Genomic DNA, 21,230 nt, shown 5'->3' with positions numbered 1-21,230 from the left:
ACAAGTTACTGACACCTCCCATCTTCCAGCACTCACTGAGGAGGAGATGTGGGGCAGCAGAGAAGGGCAGCCCAGGAAAGAGCCCTGCAGGGGATGCTGACTGCATTAGGAGATTTCTGCTCCAGTTTATCCAGCTGACCAGACTGTTGTGTGCCCAATGGACTGTGTCAAGTGAGCCTGTGCTGCTGCACCCATGGTCATGCAGCCAGGCAAAATTCAGGTCAAATTTAGAACTCTTCATTTGCAATTGGAGAGCTCTCAGCAGTGTGAGGCTTGACTGCACAATCATTAGGGTCTAATTGAGCTGAATACAAAGGGACCAACTGATTTATCTGGAAAAACATGGGCTGCCAGCAACAAAAATAATATTTTTTTTTCTTTCTCTCTTTTTCACTGAAACCTTGTCAGTTACAGAAGGAATCAAATTTAAAAACTCATGCTGAAGAACACCCTGAGTAGGTTAAACCCCAGATGCACAGTGGCTTTTCCTTACTTGGTGGCAAATCCAATGCTGGTTCCCCAGCTTCTGTATACTTAAGGCGTTGCACAATTAGCTCTTCAACACTGTTGCAGCTCAAAGTTTCAACCTCACCCTGAGTAAATAGCAAATTACAAACTGAAAAAGAGATCTCTCTGAGGGTTTGCTGATTTACTTCCTTGAATATCAATGGAAACATGCAGCTTGTCAATATTAATGGCACAAGTGATGCTAAGATGAGCACATAGTGATATGTCACAGTGAGAAAACCATATCTTGAAACTTGAAGAGAGAGCCAGATGTCTTTGTTTTCCTCCCTTCTACTTTATCAGTGGAAAAACTGCCAAAATTCACTTCAACCTGGAGCTGTTGTCACAAAGAGTTCTTAGGATACCAGGGAAGAACCAGATTGCTAAGAAAAAAAGAGGTGCAGGGGAGAAATGGGGTATAGAAGCTTTTTATATATTGCAATAATTTGAAAGAGTCAGTGATGTGTAGAGCAAGAAAGCCAAATGTTGAGTGAAGACAAACTTCAGTTCTCCATGTGATATGATTCCACTAGAAAAAAAAAAATAAACCAAAATAATCAGGATTGTGACAGGTAATCAACTCCCTTCCAAGGACAGTAAATACATAGGAAAGAAGAGCTGAGTAGTGCCAGCTCCAAAATGGAGACATCAACTGAGGCTCCATTGTGATGCAGAGGTGTTATCAGCCTGACAATATCCTTTATGCTACAGCATCTTTGCACAGCTCCAGAATTCCCATTCCTGAGGTATTACTCAGGAGAGCAGAATGATGAATGCAAGAGGAGCCATTCTTGCTCTGTGGAGAGGGTCAGAGACTCCATGTGTAGGTTTGAATTCAATGAACCTCAGTGTGCCCTTTTTGCTGGGTTATGGCTCCGTGGTGGGATTTATGGTGGAACTACAGCTGCTGGAGTTGTACCAAGGAGTCCCAGGTACCTTCTCTTGGGGCTCCTGGCACATCCAGCCCTTGGGAAGCCACCAGAGCATCACCCCCACCTGCTGCCATCTCCCAGGAGCTGCCCAGACATGGGTAAGAGGGTGGCCTTGGGATGAAAGAGATGGAAATACAGCAAATGTGACCACTCAGGACTTACAAGCAGGAGGCTGGGATAGTGCTCCCTGCCCTTTGCTTTGGTGTATATTAAATTCTATAATTCTGTGCTCAGTGAATTGAAATGAATTATCTGCAAATGCCACAGGGATGTGTCCAGTGCATTTATGAGGCCCTGGCATTGTCCTGTGGGAGGCCTGCACCAGGGAAGAGTCACTAACTAACTCTGGCAATAATGGCAAATAAACCCTTTTCCAGGAACAGAGTTCCATCCACAGCAAACATCCTTGAGCTGTGAAGTGCTGTTAGGTGTTGATCCTCAGCCTGGCAGCTTCCTCACTTCTCTCTCCTCCCCTTAAAGAGACAAGCATGCAAATGATGCTGAGCTGCTAGAACAGAATAATTGTACAGAAAAAGTGCTGAATCCTGTGCTATCCTGAAAAAGTGTTAAATTCCCAAGGCCATGTGGCAGTGGTTAAGTGTCCTCAGAGCTGTGTTTTCAGGCTCTCTGCAGGCACATGTGAGCACTGCTTATGCATCTCAATATTTCAAGCTCTTTATGTTTAACATCCCACTACTTTCTCAAAAAAATAATAATTAAAACCAAGCTTTTGCAGAAAGGGGTAACTACCACAAAGAGAGTGGTAAAGTTTCTCTCCTACATTACACTAGTCACTGGTTTAAACCCAAAAATTACATGGCTTTTTTGTGGAAATGCCTTTTGGTGTTTTCTAAGGTGATGTGTCATTTACTCTGACTGAGATCAAAGCCATGAAGGAAGATGAAGGACAAAATGCTGCCTTCCTCCTCTTGTAGTTTGCATCATTTGAAAACAGGGAAGAACAGTAGGAATTTCTTTCTAACTTGTATGGCCTTTACCCACAGCAAAAAGGACAGCAGCTTCAAATATTCTCATATAAAAGGTGGTCATATACAAGTATTTCACCACTTCAGGAAGAGATAAACAGCTAAAAAATGCAATTGATCACAATTGAGTACTTACCTAGTCACTAATCATAGAACACTTGGTAGCTGAAGTTGTCAGACTTGATCCTGAGGTTGTATCTTCCTGTCTTTCGCTGATACTGGAAAATGAGAAAGGTCACAACCCCCAGCACAAAGCCAAACACAGCAAGGGCTATGAGGATGATGTATCCACTTCCCATTCCAGCCTCTTTCACTCTCTTGGAATCAGATGCTAAAGAAAAAAAATAATAAATCAAGAGGTGAAAGAAAAAAATCTTGAAATTCCTAAATCTTTTAGTGGGGAGAGAAACAAACCTTGCATGTTAATTAACCAATGTGCCAGTACAGAACTGTGCTTAGAGAAGTGCCTCAGCCTTCTGGGGAGGGTGATTCTCATGGAAAGGGTGTGAGGACAGACCATGCTCTCTTTTCACATACCAGTGCAGAGTCCCTGCAGACCTGAGTGTGATTTTCAGCTAAAGTAAGAATTAAAGAATTAGTACTGGTGACTTTTTAAATGCTGCCTTACTTTCAGAAGTACTTTAGAGATGGAGTATTCCCCTATCTTAGTCCTGCCTCCATCCATCTATGATTATAAAAATGATTTGCTTTTATCCTGTATGTAACTGTTCTTCAAACACAGAGTATTTGGGGGAGGATTCTCTGTGTCTGCTGGGTCTCCAAGCTCCCAGCTGAGCCAGCAGAGATGTGGCTCAGTGGAGTGACACTGGCTTGGTCACCATGAGCTCAGTGCTGCACCTGAGCAGTCATTTAGAGCCAGCTGAGCAGCCTGAGGCTGACTGCAGTGCCTGCACAAGTGTGGCAGACAGGGCACAGGACCTGCAGGAGACCTGTGCTCTGCTGGGAGAGCACCCACACTCACAGGGGAAGCAAAGAACCACCCAAATGCCCCAGTGTGGGCAAGAGTCAAGTCCCACATTGCCAAGTGCCTCCCAAGGCACCACAGATCACAGACAGAAAGTGTTCTCCTGGTTCCCTCTGAGCCACTTCCACATATTTGTCTGAATCTGCAAGCAGAAACCCCTCTGCCTTTATTATTATGCCTCTCTTCCTGTTTGTACAAGTTCTTACAATCCCTTCCTGCAAGGCTTGATGCACCTACAAAAACATGCATTTGTTTGCTTACATTTTCAGGACAGCACTTGTTTTGCCAGGCAATTGTGTGGTACCTGAGGTACACAGAAGATAAATATCACTGCAATTAGAGACAAGATTTTTGGTCAAAGGGCACTGCTGGCAGCCACAAAGGTCAGTAAGAGCAGCTCAAGCTACAGACACCCAGGGCATCATTCCAATACAGGCCAAAGCAGTGCTGTGTAATATATTCAGTCTCATTTTTGAATTTCAGCATGAAACAAAGGAATAAAGTAGAACAGGCACGGTGGAAATGGCAGCCTGTGGCCAGACACAGAGCAGGCCCTCCTGGGGACATGGAACAGTGGCCTTTGCCATAGCATGTGACCAGGTGTGGGCAGAGCAGGTAAGGTTTTTCATGTTTCACTGCAGCATTTACACCTGTTATTACCTGACATCATTTTTCATGTTATCCTCTTCAACACAGAGATGTAGATCACTTAAAATGTGGGGCGGTAATCCAAACTGGAAATAAGAGACAGCATCCAAAAGTGCCACCTTTGCCTAGAAATCAATTTAGCACAACCCAAAGAAAGCTCTCCTCACCAGAGGCCCTTTAGGGAAATGACCATTTTTCAAAATGAGAAATTAATCAGGATCTCCAGCAAAAATGGGAGTGAGAGCTACTTGTTGTAAGAGCTAAACAAAGAAAACTGCATTATTTGCTTTATTTATTTTTAAAAAGAACTAATTCAGAAATGAGCACTGAGGACCTATTTGAACAGACCATGTAATGGAAGCAAAATACATTCTTCTAAGGCAGAGTCAGTTCCTAGGTCCAAAAGAACATTATGAACTGTCTGTTTATGGTAGCCACGAGTTAAGACTCTGACACTGGGGAGCCAAACCACTCTCAATGAGTGTTTTATGTTAAGTTATAAATGTAAAGCTGGAGGGGGCCAAAATGACTGAAAACATGAGAGATCACAGGTGCCCTTGAAAGCATCACTCAGGTTAAATGCAGAAAAAGCAGGTGCATAACAAATTAGACTTTGCTTGTCCCTAGTGCTGGTGTTGCCCTCAATTAACCTTCATTCCACCAAATTAACCAAGGGTGCTGTGCATCAGCTGTGCCCTGCCACTTCCCCTCACCGTGGTAAAGAAGTCAGTAGCAGGGAGCCAAAGGAAACACAACAGTAAAATCTCTTACATCCTCTGATTTGGGACTTCAGAGCCCAAAATAATTGCAGACTAACAGCAGTGTAAACACTTGGAGAACCGATTGCAATCTGAAAGATCAATTCTGCTTTCACACCTTACAATTGAAATAATTGTTTGATTTTGTGGTTGTTGCACTTGCTAGCCTGTGCAAACAACCACACAAAAGCACTTTATCTTCCTTTCTACATTCCCTTGACAACCTGACAGTCCCTGCTCTGAGGAGGGCACGTGCTTCTCCACGCTGCCACGTGGCTCCAGCAGGAATGCTCGCTCCCAAGGAATATAGAGGGGCACAAAACCTCTGTGTGTCACAGGCCTTCAGGTTCCTCTGCCAGCACAAAATAATCCTGGCATGACAGTCTGTTCTCAACTCACCAGCTGATTTACAAAGGGGTCCCCAGGATGTTCTGCGCAGGGCGATGGTTTCTCCAGCCTTCAGGAGCCGAGCCCTTGCATGGCACCTCTGCAACAAGCAATTCAAACTCCAGCAAGTCATGTGGCTTATTAATTCAAACTACAAAACCTTCTGAGGAGCTTGTGAAAGCCCAGTGCTACTCTCACCATCCAGCTTTTGTTTCTTAATGTTAAACTGTTAAACTGAAATTAGCACCAAAAGAAATGGCATCAGGGAAAAATCAGTACAAAATCTGTAATTAGTCTCACTGGAACACACTGCTGTGAACAGACACTTCACACACACAACCTTTTCATTAACTTGCTGTTTGTTTTAGAGAAACCTTATGGGAGAATAAATTTATCACTAATGCCAGGGTTTTGCAAGCACTTCTGTTTGGATGTTTGTGCTGCCCATGGCTGGCACAGCAGATCCTGCAGCCAGCACCAGCAAAAGCAGCAGCAGCTTTCAGACCCTGCTGAGCCATGTGTCATTCTGAAGCTACCCACAGCTTCAGTGACAAGAGAACCACTAATCTGGGAACTGCAAGGCTGAAATCCCTGTCCTGTGGGATGCTGGGGCTCAGCTGCTTTAGCTCTGAGTGAGCAGTCCTTGCACAGACATTTTCTGTTCACTTCCTTTTTTTTTGTTTGCTGCCCAAAGGTCCCTGATGGGAACCAAAACCTCCTGGCATTATTCAAAGGGTACTGTGGCTCTCCTGGAAGGGCACAAAACAAAACCCAGAGAAGTGGCAGCATCATACCATGACCAACAAAATCAGCAGGGTGTCTTATCAGCTTGTTTACACCAGAATATCGCATCAGTGTTACCAGTTTGGCTGCACTGGAAAACCTCTACAATCCACTGCCAGCAACAGTGTCTTCAGCTGGGTCAGCCCCCAGAAAAATACCCAGGTGGTTATTTATGACTTTGATATAAGCTCAAGTAGCTTTTCCAGGTAGGTGGATCCATTAGAGAACACATTTATGTAGTTGCTCCCTGGTGGAAATGAATTTTTGGTTCCACATGGCCATGGAGCAACCACGTTCCACCAAACATCTGCATGGTGGTGCCACATCACTCCTCTTCCCATTCAAAGTAATTTTTCTTACTCATTTCTTACTGTTTTTCTCCTCAGCCAGTCCATTTTTTTTTCAGCTCTAAACTTTAGAGCACCTTACTCTCTTTCACGGAGAAAACAAGGAATAAATAGACTGAGTAAGAAGAAATAATCCAAGATGTAAGTATTGAGTGTGTGAGTGAAGAGCTGAGCTGAACCTGCCCTGAAGCAAGTCACTATTCCCCAGAGAACAGATCCCAGACCCAGGGCAATTTCCCATTTTATCCTACATTATTTACAAATATCCTCTGTTCTTGCTCGTCTTCCTTGATCTTTGCACTTTCTGCAGCTCCTCCTTCCTTCTTTGTAAAAGCCATTGCTCACCCTGTGTAGATGTGTCTGGTGCTTGCCTTCCCCACATCACAATTCAGCCTCAATCAAAGGTACTGAATTCACTGACTTCTCCTAGGGGTAAATTTTGCATAGGAGAAAGAACAATGCATCCTATATATATTTATATTCATACTCAGCTGCAAAAACTGGAGCCATTTTACCATTGTCATGTTTCCTGTCCCTACTTTTTTTTTTTGTTGCTGTTTTTTTTTAATCTGGAGGAAGCCTTATACTTCGAGAAAGGAAACAAGCATCTTCTGGTAGCCTTTTAAAATCCTTTAGGAAGAGAGCATTTGCTTTATAATGAGTTTAAACTGTTTTACTTAGAGCTAGAGGAAAGTGTTAAACAATGGGGGAACACCAAACTGCTAATGAAAACATCCTTGATAGAAAAAGAGCCAGGAAGGTAGGCAGAGGAAGAGGAGAATTCCCAAGTGTCAGTTAGTAATTAAAAAAACCCATCAGTTAAACATATTTTTCCTTATTTCTATGGTTGCAACACATTTTCAGATAAAGCTGTGTATCACTTACTTGCAAGTAAAAAGAAACAATGCAATGCTTTGTAGCACAGACAATTAAAAACTGCAGTTCTTATCAGAATATGGCTTGGATTATTGCTTTAAAAAGCAATCAGGCTTTAAAAAGCCATAATAATCTCTATTAAAGTTACAGCCCTAGAAACTTAATGACACTGAGCTTCCTTTCCTGGCACCTAAACTCTCAGTTGAAGAAGCAAATCTGTAGGGGATAAGAAAAAAAGGACAGAACAAAATATAAATTTACTCAGACATTCTTCTGACACTGCTACTCTGGGAGTTCCTATTTTGTGACACATCCATCTGAGCTGATACTTTTCTACCCAGCCTAATTCCATTGCTTTTTAGTCATCCTTAAAATGAGTGAAAGGTCCAGTTCTCAGGTTCCTCAGCTCTGTGCAGGCTCCATGCTTTTTTCTAGGAGGATGAGCCACAGGAGGAAAAGCTGAAACTTCCACATGGTTGTAGTGTTTCCCCACTCCTCTCTGCTCTCAGCAGAGAAGAAAGGAAAACTCTAGAGTTATTTTAAACCTTGTTTGGAAACATTACTCCTTCCATCCCATTGCAGGACTCCATATAGCACTGGAGAAAAATATATTTTTTGGGGGAGGGGGGGAATAGCATATCAGAGCAAAACACTTACAGTCCTGCAGGTGCTTCCTGGTGACTCCATACAAATATGAATTCTGCAGTGTAAGTAAACCACAGAGTTGTTGACAAAGGAAAAAATTTTCATCTTAAACTGAGCTTTGCTTGAATTCCCATTTTCCAGCAGCGTGGTGTAAGTATTTGGGATGGGACAGCTGAAAAGGGAGACAAAAACCAGACAGAGCAGCTAAGGCAAGAGAAGGCAGGTTTTGGTTATAGCACAGAACTTGGGTTTTATGGTTTTCCTTCCTTTAGGAAGTCACAGCCAGACCCTTCAGGAAGCAGCTCTGGTGATAAGGGGCTGTTTGCTGCTTTATTCTCACAGTAACCAAGGGGAACAGGAGCTGTGGTTGGAGAACTGGAGAAGGAGGGAAAGAGTAACAGAAAGAAGGATTTAAACTTGGCTTCACCAAACACAAATTGAAAAAACCTTAAACTTAAAGGACTAGATTTTGTTACTGAGCAAAATGATCATCCTGTATTTTAAGGTGAGCCTAAGAAATTGGGGTGAGATCAGGGATAAAGTCAGGAACAAACCTCCTCTTTCACCAGAGGCTGCTCTAATATCATATGTGAGGAATTAAATATCCTATTTCTTTGTTGACAAGAGGTTCATAAGCTCTTGATAAACCTGAAACCACAGAGAAACCTCTGAACCATAGAGCAGGAAATAAAACATCCACTTCTCAAAGCTCTTTCACTACTGACTGCCAAAATCACCTTCAAGTGATTTCTTCAGGTTAAAAGCACAATTCCCTCACAAAACTGGAAGGAAGACAACCAAACCCAAAAAACTTTCACACAGCCCTTTAAAATCCTTTTTCATATCTACCTTTCTTGTTCAAAGAAGGTGCAACCAGGCCAGACAGAAAGGAACTGTACATGTGAACGATGAGAAAAGATGTAAAAGCCATTTAAAATACAACACATTATTAGTCAGTACCACTGTAAGACCTAAGGCATGGCTCATGGTATTTGCAAATGGCATTGCTGTACCTGTTGCTGATAAAAACAAATGACAGGGGATCCATTGAATTATTGGTTGGAGTGGCCCAGCAGTCAGTGAGAACCACCTTGAGCTGGCTGTCTGCCCTCTGCATCCCCACCTCGATCAGCACATCCTCACTGGCAGAGACACTGAAATTTCTGGGGACTGGGGAGTTTCCAATAAACAACTGCATTTCTGTTCTGAAGTATCCAGATCCATGCAAATCCTCAGAGATGGTGTAAAGTCTGAAAAATCAATTATCCTTTTTTAAAGACCACAAAGTTGACTGTGAGTTTATGCAAGTCTTAAATCACTGCCTGTTTCCCCACATATTTAAAATCTGAAGTCCAGGATGGCAGGACACTATTCAAAAGGAAGGGTGAAAAAGCATTGAGTTTTCTGCTGGGAAGGCAGAGAGAATGGAAACACAAGTGGGAAAATCCAAAGGTGGTCTCAACAATTCAAAGAGGGCAGAGAGAAATACCAGAGTGGAGAAGAAGGAGAATAAGGCTATGAGATCTCTGAAAGCTCAAAATAAGGACAGTAAAAGCTTTGTGCAGAAGAGAAGAGCCAAAAAAATGAGACAAGGAAAATCTGAACAGAAAGTGAAAGGCACATTATAAGAGAAAATTATAGAGCTCAAAGAAAAGTGGCCTGACAAAGATTTTGCTGGGGAATAGGAAGCAAAATACCATCTCTGGACAGGGCTAGGAAACAGAAACTGGATTTGGGGCCAATAGTTTAAGCAGGATGATAGGCAGGAGAGGGGGTGCACTGGTATGAAGGGAGGACATTCCCCATGACAGAAGGGCTTGGGCTGTCACATTTTCTGTCAGCACAGCCTTGATTTTCCGTGAAGTGTGGCTCTGATTCCATCTTACTTGAAGGTGGGGCCTTCCACAACAAAAAAAGTATTTGCATGATGTATCTTCTGGTTTTTCAAGTTGACCAAATAAGGATTTGTGGGGGGTTAAAAACTGCCATTCTCAGAAGCCACATGGCAATCTACAGGCCCACATCAGGTGGAAAGATACAAAACTGATGTGTTCCAAAAGCAGAAAAATGCTGGTATTGCTCCAAGGGATTGCCTAGGAGGGCAATGAGGAGACAGGAATTCTGACTCCTGAACCAGCAGTTCCCAAAGGTTTATTTCCACCTGTGGTTTAGCCAGGTAAAGGCCAACTTATTGGATCTACTGGCACATTATTTGGGGTAGGAGAGAAGCACACAGCAGGGATCTCCTTGGTGCCCTGGACTGGCTACCTAGAGCAGAGGCTAGAGAGAATTATAGAATAAAGTGGATATTTATTAAAGGCCTTTAACAGATATATCTTGGGCCATGCAGGAGCCTGGCAGAGGCTACAGCCAAGATGGATGAGGGTCATGAGTTTTTAAGGCAGCTACAAGTTTGGTCTATTTGCATATCAGAGGTTAATTGTCCAAGTAATTAAGTTATATTCCCTCACTTTGCTTCCCTCCAATTTAATTTTGTTTATACTTTTCAGGCCTGAGGCTGTGATGATGACTTTAGTTCTCAGGCCTGGAAGGATTTTTTTGCCTGACCACACTGTGAAGAGAGCTTACAAACACACTCTACATGGATTTCAGAGTTACACACTACTGCAGTACAGGATCTGAAAAATATAACAGCTAAAACTTAAGGCATCATTCTGAGCACAGGACTCCCAGGATGGCAGACTGCTCCAGTGCTGCCACTGGATACAGCTACAGCCCCAATGCAGCAGCACTCAGCCACACAGCAGAATTTCAAAGCAGAGAGAGGTGCTCCTCACCCTTCTGCAGGGTACCCAGAGGAAGTCAAGACATCATTTTGAAACACGCAGTGGATGGGACTGGCAATGCCCAAGTGGTGGATTGTTCCCTGAGCAGAAGCATCATTCCGAAGGGTGGTTCTCACCACTGTAGTTGTCATGTTCTGCAGCACAGAAAGGAGAAAACACATCAGTATTTACAGGGTTGTACCAGAGCTTTCCTGTTTTGAGTGCTTGGGTGTTCCTCATTCTCCTGACAGCAAAAAGCAAACAGATTAAACCTCCAGTATCTTTGTTGCTGTACAGGGAGGCAAAGAAAATATACCAGTCTTCCTTCTTTTCCTTTTTGTCACATCATAGAATCATAGAATCACAGAGCTCCACCAACAGCTTGGGTTGGAAGGGATCTTAAAAATCATTAAGTTCCAACCCCCCTGCCATGGGCCAGGACACCTTCCACTAGACCAGGTTGACCAGAGCCTCATCTAACCTGGCCATGACCACTTCCAGGGATGGGACAATGATCATTCCTTAGCAATGGTCATTGCTCCAGGAGGGAGTTTCTGTGCTTTGGCATGGTCTGAACATAGCCATTGGTTCGGGATCCAAAGAGAGCTGTCACTCTTTGTCCCCACTGCTGGTAGCTATTAAAGTATTTGTCAGCATGAGATAATGAAATTACTTTTAAGAAGAGACAGCTGTAAAGTGAACCCAGAAAAGGCATGGGAAGTGACTCTCAGTTTGGACAGACCCACGAGTTTTGCTGCCTGACCTCAAAGACTCCTCTTTGGTGAGAGAGTTAACTTTCCATCACAGAAGGGGATTCCTTTCTCCAACAGAAGTTCAGCAACTAAGACACTGCACACCTAGCTAAGGAGCTGCCACTGCCTCTCCCCTCCTGAAAGAGAAATGAAGTGCTCAGGGGCTTGCTGGCATTCCCGGGATCAGAGGACTTACGGTCTCCACTTGGGTGCCACAGTCGCTCCAGCCCGCCTGCAGCACCACGTGGGTGCCATTGCTGGTGCTCACATTGCAGCCAGGCTCCCCCAGGAACAGGGAACTCTCTGGGACAGACTCCTGCTGCAAGAACCTCTTCTGGATGGCAAGGACAATCCTCTCAATCTCACAGAACACACTCACAGCGTCTTTAATGGAAACCTCTTGGGTGGGTTTGACCAGGGGGGCTGGAGATGCTCGAGGAAAAACATCAGGAGATGCCATGGGATCCATGGTGAGAGGACTCAGCACCGTGCTGGAGAGCATGGTGTCCTCCTGAGCTTTGTGCTCAGCAGGAGAGAAGTCCAGTGAAGCAGGGGAGGAGACATGAGCTGAAGTTTGCAGAGATGTCACAGGTAAAATTGTGCTGTTCACAGGTTTCTTATCTGTCACTGTTGCCTTCTGGTTGAAGGGAAGTGCTGAAGAGCGCCAAAAATAAAGGTACTGTTGTAATTTACATGTTGAGATTGGTCTCATTAGGCAAAAGCAAACTCTTAGGAGGAAACTCACAGTTACTGGCAGGAAACCAGTTTCTTTTGTTCTTTTAACCTGCTCTACTTACTGCCAAAGCTGGGGCTTTTTTTAGAAAGGAGCCCATGAGACACATAAAGTGCCCATCAGTAAAGCTGAAGTGCTTTATTTCCTGGCAGCTGCAATAATTAGTGTGAAACACATGTACATACAGCTTTTGGGAGATCAGTGCTTGCACAATATTCCCCACTGGAACTTGCTCAGCAAGTGCTTGTATGTTTTTGCCTGGAGCTGTAGGAGACTGCCCAGTTCTGGCTGGGGGCATCACCAGGAGTTTGATTAAAAAAAAAAAAAAAAATAACAGGCCTCATTTGTGACCAGTTGCTACCCAAAAGATGGGATCTTGAGTGCTTTGGAAAACTCATTTTGGGGGATGCATGGGACAAACCTCATGTGGCAGCCCCATATTGCAGGTGTGTCCTGAGAGAGAGGAATAAATGTGTCAGTGGCAATGGTTCCAGGAAGAAAAAAAAAGTGGGGAAAAAGGGAAGCCCAGGTTCAGATCAATGTGTGTTAAACACCAACATCCAGCACAGGTCTGGGGTTACACCCTGAGTATTCACCCACCACTGACTGAGAGAGAATCAAGACAATAAACTCCATTTGCAGGGAAGCACAAAAAAATGTGTCTCATTGCACAAAACTTCTCTTAAATAATTTTAGTGGCTAAAACATAAAAATACCACCTATTTCCCAAGCAATATATAAAATCTGTACACATATATAAATCCTTATGGAACTGCCCAGCTTCCAGAAATGGCCCAAATGAAAAAGTGACTGATTTGCACAATAAAGGAAGGAAAATAAAAGTTGGGGCTCTTCCAGAACTGTATTTCCCAAAAGCTTATCATCACATTAATATCTCAGTTAAAACTGAACAAAAGTTGGTATCAATTGACAAATCATTGTGACTTCCTTCTCATTGTGGTTACAAAACCAAATATAAATTACTGAAGAAGCTTAAGAGAATTTATGAAATTAAAGACCCATCATACATCAGCTAACAAATGACCTGAGGAAAGAGAAGCTAGATGAATCAGCTCATAGAAAAATGTAGTTTGTAACATCAGCATTTCCTCCCTGCTGCCATACAAAGGTCAAGCCACCTATCAATTATTTTCTGCTACTTTCTCTATTACCTCTTCTGTCCCCTCTGCTACTGCTAATGAAAATCACTAAGAATCTTGACAATCCTGTGTAATTTTTATGGCAAATATGAGGATCAAAATTCTTAAAAGAACCTCACAGCATTAAATATTAGTATAGTATATTCCCACTGCCCAAGGAGATGCTTCCAGCCCCAGGGGCCTCCTCAGTTTTTCCCCCATTTCACAATTCTGAGGAGATGCTGAGTAAACGCCCAGCATGAGTGAAGCAGGAGGTTTGTGTCACTGATCCACGTTGTAATCTACTTACTGTCTTAATTTTTACCGGGCCAAAATTTTCATTTTTGAGAGAAAAAACATGCTTTTACTTCTCTTTCTCTTTCCAAGGTCTAAAAACCAGAGCAAACCAGACCAAAGGTGGGACTCAGAAAGCAGCAGCAGCAGCCACCTGCTCTTCGGGGACCTGTCCCTAAACAAACCCTTCTTTTAGCCCAGGTTTGAGGGAGGCAGGCACTCTACAAAGCACCACCACAAGACAGTAGTGATCCTACTAATTATCAGGAAATGTAACTTTCCAGATTTACGGCTGTAACTGTAACAGGCAAATAAAAAAAATTATAGAGCAGAGCATAAATATGTTTTTGAAGTAAATTTTCATGAGATTCTAATTGACAGCTTATAACAAGGTTCTTTGGACAAATGGATTGTGTCAGGGATACAGTATTTGGGGTTTTTTTTCCCAAAAGTGACTTGTGAAACAGAATTCAGCTGCTCTTAGTCAGGAGATTAATGTTTTTTGTTACTTACTTCAATTACATAGAAAAGAAAAGAAGTTATACAATCAGCCCACATGCAAAGTGTGGGCTTTCACCTGAGCTCCAGACCCACAGGTGTGAGGAAAACAACTATTCCCAGTGAAGAACTCACATATTCATTTATTTCTTGGGATTTCTATTTCAGGGAAAAATTACTAGTGCAAAGCATAGAGTAATTATTTTAATTATTTTAAACAGTGCTAGTTATGTCTGTGTCCAGGGACTCATTTCCACTGGTAGTTTATAAACCTCTCAATCCATAACCTCTAACATCTCCTTACCTTTTTCTCTGTAAAACTGATTCTAGGTATTGTCAAAAAAAACCAGTTGGTTTTGTCCTTTTGGATCAGTGGTACCTCACTTCCTATGTCAATTGTGGGTGTTCTCTGAAAAACTTACTGGATGGATAAGCAGGAGCAATAAAAGGACAGAGAAAGGCTTTTCATCCAAGTGTTTTACAGGTATTGTCACCTCAGAAGACACAGATGAATAATAGCTTTTGTCATTTTTCTGGCTCTGAAGAATTACTGGGGCACAAGCTGCTCCTCACCGTGTATGGAGAGGCTGCTCCTGTCCATGGTGAAGTAGGAGCTGTGTTCCAAGGCCTCACAAAAAGTGGTGATGACATGGTGCACATCCACTTCTTCTGCAAGCAGCAAATTGAAACTTACCCCTGTGCTCCCATTAATAACACCAGTTACCAGCACTTTAATCAGACCAGCATCCATCTGCTGGAGCACCTCAAGAGGCAGAGATTTCTGCACCTGGAATAAAAACAAAATGTATGTGGGGATGGGCAGATGGAACAATTACATTTCAGGCTGTGTACACTGCTCAGAAATGAGTGTTGTTCTTCCTGCTCTGGAGGGAAGCAGCAGAAAATTGACCTTTTGCTTTGTAACATTTTCAATCCAGAGCTGCTGAAGGATGTGGTGCACATTTAACCATGAATATTAAACGAGCCAAGCGATTAAGACATCTCATCTGTCATTTGGCACAAGCTCTTGCCTCTGGTAACAGAGAGGGAGGGAGGACACTGCAGGGAAGTTCCCACGTTCTGCCTCTCAAAATGCCTCTGGGGAGAGAGGCAATCCAAGGAATTCCAATCCAACCCAAGGAATTCCAATCCAATCCAAGGAATTCCAATCCAGTACAAGGAATCCAATCCAATCCAAGGAATTGCTGGTGGAAGGGAAGGTGCTCCTGACACTCCACACTGCTCACAGGGCTCTCTCAGCCCAGGAACATTACAACTTGGAGCAGGTGACCTTCAAGCTTTGCTTTCCAGCTGATTTCTCACCAAGCAAAACCCACCTCTTTCTAAATGCCCACTCCAGGGTATTAAGGGACCAGGTTGGGGCTACTCCACTGTGGCCACCTCCAACTGCTTTTTCCTCTCCCTGATTCCTGCAGGGAGTATCTGAGCAGCAAGGCTGGATTTCAGCCATGAGTTTAAGGCACAGTTTATTTCAGTGTGTGATTCTCAGGGATGCCAGCAGTGATTCCCACCAGGAAGAGCCTAGGGAAGAGGCAAGTGCTGGGAGCCACCACTTTATTTGCCTTGCACCCACGCTCAGAGTTGGTGCTTTTAGTGCTGGATTCTCACAGTTTTTGCACAGCCTTGTGCCCTGCCTGCTGTGCATTACCCAGCCCTGACTTCCCCACTGTCTGTCACCCAGCCCTGCAGATGGTCCCAGGATTTGCAGGTGTCCTGCAGCCCTTTCCTGAGTCCCCAGAGCTGGTGTGTTCCTCGTGCTGGATGCCAAGGCAGCATGGCACAGAGCAAACCCCCTGTGTGCCCCTAGGAACAGCTGCCACGTGCCTGCAAGTCCCACACAGCAAAGCTGGGAGTGCCCCATGGAGCACACAGGCAGAGCTGGGAGGATGGAGACACCTGGCTCCCCTCTGAACACCTGGGCAGAAGATAAACTGTTCTTGTCAGACCCTAAATCTCCATTTCACCAAGACAGGGCCTCTTGGGCTCCTTCTGCTCTCTGTTTCTGCTGTTTCACAAGCAGGTACTGAAAAGTTGGAGGTCAGACCTGAGTTTTCAGCTTTTATAATTTTTGTCTGAACTTCTCAACATTAAACACAGACCACCCTGATTTCATTCTCTTTCCCTATCTGAAAATTTTCTTTTATCAGTTCTTCTTTTTCACAGAATCACAGAATCATTGAGGTTGGAAAAGACCGCTAAGATCATCAAGTCCAGCCTGTGTCCAATGCCCACCTTGTCCCCAGCCCAGAGCATTGAGTGCCACATCCAGGCCCTCCTTGGACACCTCCGGGGATGGGGACTCCAAACCTCCCTGGGCAGCCCCTGCCAAGGCCTGAGCACCCTTTCCATGCAGGAATTCCTCCTGATGTCCAACCTGAACCTCCCCTGGAGCAGCTTGAGGCCATTTCCTCTTGTCCTGTCGCTTGTTCTCTGTGACCAGAGCCACCTGGCTACAGGTGTTTGTTTGTTGGTTTGGTTCTGTCCTTATTCCTATTTTTCTTCCCAAAGCACGACCCAGAACTTGAATAGTGTCAGGCCACATTCACAGTATTTGTATTTAGCCACTAGGTGACACTACAAAACCCTTTATCCAAGAGACTCCAGGATTTCCCAACAGGTACCACACCCTGGGTTATCAAAACAACGCTTGATGAAGCAGGGCTAGGAAAAAAGAAACGGGATGGGAGTGTGGGAACGGAACTTTTTGGAATGAAATATTCAACATATAATACCCTTGAGTATGGGGAGTTCTTACAGGAGAAATTATCTTCAGGTCTGTCATTATATCTGCAATTTCTGTAGCACACAAAGGAAATCTAAGCAGGGAATGCACTGACAGTCTGGAAACTGGGAATAAGTAAAATTATAAGTAAAATTAGTAAAAGGTACAGTAATTTAAACATAAGGTTGTTTGAAGACTGTTTTTTTCAGCCTGAGAGGAAAAGAAGAATAACCCTCCCCACTGTGTGTGGTTTGGGTGCACCTTCAGGGAGAAGGAACCAGAGCACACATCTGCCCAGCCACCGTCACCAGCAGCTTCCAGGATGTGGAGGTGGAGAAACTCAAATTAACAAAAGGGTGAAATTCCACTGGAATAGTGAAAATTCCTTAATCCCTGTTCCTACTCTCATTCCACATTCATATAGCTTCAACTACAATCATTTCAGGTGCATTCAGCTACACAAACACAGGCCATGTGCAAACACAGTGTGCCCCTCCAAACGAGGGGGTCACTCATAAGGCATTGTCATTTATTACTTTCACACCTTTTGTCACTCAGCTAAGTTTAAGACATCCAAATTCAAAGCGATCTTTCCACTTGGGAATTTATTGCACCTCAGTGAATTTTTTTTCTACTCAAACCTTTTGCTTTCCCAACATTTTGTTGATGACAACTCATGATATCCTTCTTGGGGTGTTGTAAAACACAAGCTGAACAAACCCCGGGACTTACATACTTTTTTGCCTTTAGCTATGTTGTTTTTAAGTTGCATTACAAGAAAGGTGGTGGAACTGGCCTGGACAATGACACTGCAGGTTGTCTCATCAAGTTTTTTCCTCCTTCTCATCATTTAAAGGGTGATATTACCATTTGCTGTGCTGCCAATTTAACCTCATGGCACTTAAGTGCTGGGGCTTAAGAACATTATACACATTAGGATTTATAAATCCTTTGAATTGTAGATTATTACTCCAAAGAGGTTTAAAAAAAATGTCTGGCAAACTGTATTTAACTGGAACCTGAGAGTGCTTTTAAAGCTCATAAAACTTTCCTCATTTACTTTAAAAGATCAATTTCTGGTCCTCATAATCTGAAAAGAAAATATACAGATCCTTCTGGTCTCCTAAATTTTCTTTGGCATCTAGAAATACAATATTTATAATATTATTTACAGCAGCTATGCAATTATAGCCCATTTACAGTGGCTCAGAGGTGGAAGGAATCAACACTAACAGATCACTCCAGCTGATCCACAAAACCAGAGTGCTGGGAAAAGGAGTGAGTTCCTTATAATCCCAAATGATCATTTTCTGCCTGAAAATTTGAGAGCCAGGTAAAGCTGACACACAACTTCATTTTGTTCCTTTACATGTAACCATTTTACAATTTTTCCTAAATATATTCTGGACTAAGATATCTGACTGAATGAAGGAAATACATTCATTTCAGTCTGTTTCCATACTGTGCTGTTCTGAAATAGCCTCGGGCAGAGCGTGGTGCTGAATGAGAGAGAGGTCAGTGGAGAATTGCTCCCTTTTCACTTTGCTAATCACATCACTCTCGTTTTGTCACAGTTTTTCTGATGTGACAGCTTGGGGCCAAAACAGCTCCAGTAAAGCTGTGCTCTGCTAACACACCCAGAAAGGTGCAAACCAGTCGTGACCAGTGGGAAACTGATTTGATGTGCAAGAAGGATAAATGGATCACCCTCTTCCCTCCCTGCAGCTGTCTGTGACCCTGGGCTGGCCTGGCCTGTGCCCCTGTGCCAGCTGTGTTCCAGTGGCACGTGGTGACTGTCCCCAGTGAGTCTTGGGAATCCTCTGCAGGAGTTGAAAATCCATCAAATTGCCAGTGATGGATTTATCACCACACTTATCAAAGCCTCTGAAAACACAGACAGGGAAGGGGTGATAAGGGAGGCAATAAAGCAGCCCAGCACAACCAGTGGATTTCCAGGCATGGGTGTGTTGGAGGGAGCACCAGAAGGAAGAAACTTCTGGCAAATTCACTGCAATATTAGATACTGTCAAAGGCAACACCCCAGAATGCTGAGAGGGTTAAAGGCACAGAAGATAGCATGTTGTGCTTTGATATCCTGCACTGTAATTAGAAGTGAGGGCAGAGGTGACTTTTCAAGAAACCACTCCCTTTCCAGATATGAGGCTACAAAATCCAGGATGATTACAAGAACTGCCAGCCTTGAGGTACTACTGCAAAGGATAATAACAATTATACAGCTAATTAGGATAGTGCTGTTCAGGGCAAGGGTATCAGAGCACTTTGCTGGTTCCATTACCTTTCCACCACACCCCTGGAAGATTTCAATAATTCAGTATACCTAGGTATGAGAAGGAAAGGACATGGAGGTACCAGAGAATCCCAAAATCCTGATCTTCCTCTAAAACACAGCTGCACACTTATCCTGCAGCCTCAGGCAGTCAGGGGAAGGCAAACCTTTCAGGTGTGTCAAGGGACACACATGACTTATACAGGCTTTAGGGGGGAACAGACCATACAAGGGATTTTACTGAGACAGGTAACAGGTCACATCCTTCTTCACCACTTACTTCATCCACAAAGAGCTGTGCAAAGGTTCGATTTTCCTCACTGCTATTATTGCTAAAGCCTGGAGAGTATTCCATGTTTGTTATCTGAACTGTGCCACTAAGTTTCTGGAAGGCTGCAAGGTAAGAAAAATATAATAAATAGATTAATATATTATATAAATATATGAATTATATAAATTATAAATATATAAATGATATAAATATAATATGTGCTTTATGGGCTGCAGTCCATGGACAGGTGTGTCACAGTGTCCAGCATTCCTGCCTACATGCATCCACTCACAGCAGCAGAAGGCCAGCCCTCTGAAATGCAGCCCAAACCCCAAAAGTCTAAAAATAAATCATCCAGCATCTTAGTCTGCCCTGCCTGAGCCCCAGATGGCTCTCAAGAAAGGCACTGACCTCCTGTAGGTCTCATATCTGCCAGCTCTGCCTTGGATCCTGGGGATGTCTGGAATGTTGCTCTATTCAGGCACTGGAATTGCTCTCCCAGGCTCAGCTGGGTGTCCCACCAGTCCCTCCAGAGGGAAACCATTGCAGCACCAAATCCTCCCTGCAGCCTCAGAGGAAGGCTGGGCTGCTGCCTGAGCTGACACATCAACACTTAGGACAGCTGTGGTGGGATGAGATGAACCCCAAGAGGGTGTACACTTCCCTCCTCGTTCACATCTGCTGAATGGCATCAAGGCAGACTCAAACATTTTGAGTTTATTTCCTGATTTCTCTGTGTTTCCCAGTGTCTCTGGGCTTGGCATTGTTACTGCAGACACTGAAGTGATCAGAGATCAGAGAAAGGGCTTCTCAAGGCATGGTTTGTGCCCCTGGCACGAATTTAGTGATGACTGCAATCATCCAAAGCTTCGACCATTGCCAGCAAATTGCCTTCACTCTGCCCCCAGCTCCTAACAAATCATCACTCCTGACACAGCAAAACCTAATGTTTCAATGCTTTATATAAATACAGAATTGTCTTCACCAAAAAACCTCAAGAATTTCATCATCTAGCTAAGGATTCAGTTCAAAATTCTGAATCAAGTTACCAGTCTTTACTTTCTGGTGTAGCAACCTGCTTTTCTCCTTGCACACACCCAACTGCACCTCCACAGGGTACCAGGCCCCAGGTTCCAGCTCTGAGACTGTCAGACTCCTATATTCAGTTTTAATCTGCCATTGTAGCTGCTTTCTATGAAACAGAAGGAATTATAAAGCTCTGCATAAACTCTGTGAACTGCTTTACACCCGAGTTCTACTCACATTGGGAAAATAATCACTTGAACTAGGACAGGTACTGGAGGAAAAGAAATAGTAATCAGGTAAAGCTTTGCAGGGGAGGGGAGAAATGCCTGCCTGAACCTCCTAAGCCCTCTGGAGGAGGGTTCCTTCATCTCAGCATAATTCTGATCCCAAAGGAATCCTCACCACTGACAGTCAGATCAAAGGATTTGGGTTTGCTCTTTGCCATGGCTTGTCCTGTCATGTGAACACAGGTATTTAGGGGATAAAACACATTCAGCTGTCTCAGGTGAGAGGGGAAATTGCTCTGAACAATTCTCAAATAATAATAAAAAAGCCCCCTGGTATTTAAAAGACCAGACTATGAAGAGTTGGCTGAGGGTGAGCCTCCAGGTCAGAGATGATGCCACAAGGAGGAGCTGCATGTGAAACTTCACCAAATATGGGCTTTTGCCCCTGGAATTCCTGCTCCAGGGTAGTGAGATGCCACTCTGGTGCCACTTGCTCTTAGGCATAATCCCTTCACAAGCTTTTTTGCCCAGCAAAAGCACTTGGCTGAATATTTGATTCATCAGGAATATAAACAAAGTTTTTATAAACTGAACTCTTTTTGTATAGAATTCTTCATTTG

The 21,230-nt window shown here is 43.7% G+C and overlaps 1 protein-coding gene across 1 annotated transcript in view; it reads right to left on the bottom strand.

The window, feature by feature from the left end:
* Positions 1 to 2,568: 2,568 nt before the first annotated feature.
* Positions 2,569 to 21,230, bottom strand: part of UMODL1 (uromodulin like 1) — a gene marked incomplete at both ends in the record, with an annotated part of 42,903 nt that continues 24,241 nt past the window's right edge. The window contains 9 exons of the mRNA XM_084226338.1: positions 2,569 to 2,756; positions 5,216 to 5,303; positions 7,867 to 8,026; positions 8,868 to 9,104; positions 10,653 to 10,795; positions 11,589 to 12,046; positions 14,630 to 14,843; positions 19,367 to 19,479; positions 20,786 to 20,836. Coding sequence (XP_084082464.1) covers positions 2,569 to 2,756; positions 5,216 to 5,303; positions 7,867 to 8,026; positions 8,868 to 9,104; positions 10,653 to 10,795; positions 11,589 to 12,046; positions 14,630 to 14,843; positions 19,367 to 19,479; positions 20,786 to 20,836 — 1,652 coding nt within the window. The remainder of the gene's footprint in view (positions 2,757 to 5,215; positions 5,304 to 7,866; positions 8,027 to 8,867; positions 9,105 to 10,652; positions 10,796 to 11,588; positions 12,047 to 14,629; positions 14,844 to 19,366; positions 19,480 to 20,785; positions 20,837 to 21,230) is intronic.

Source organism: Fringilla coelebs (genome assembly GCF_963513975.1).
Source record: "Fringilla coelebs genome assembly, chromosome: 2".
NCBI classification, from domain to species: Eukaryota; Metazoa; Chordata; class Aves; order Passeriformes; family Fringillidae; genus Fringilla; species Fringilla coelebs.
This window is presented reverse-complemented; position numbering and strand designations above follow the sequence as displayed.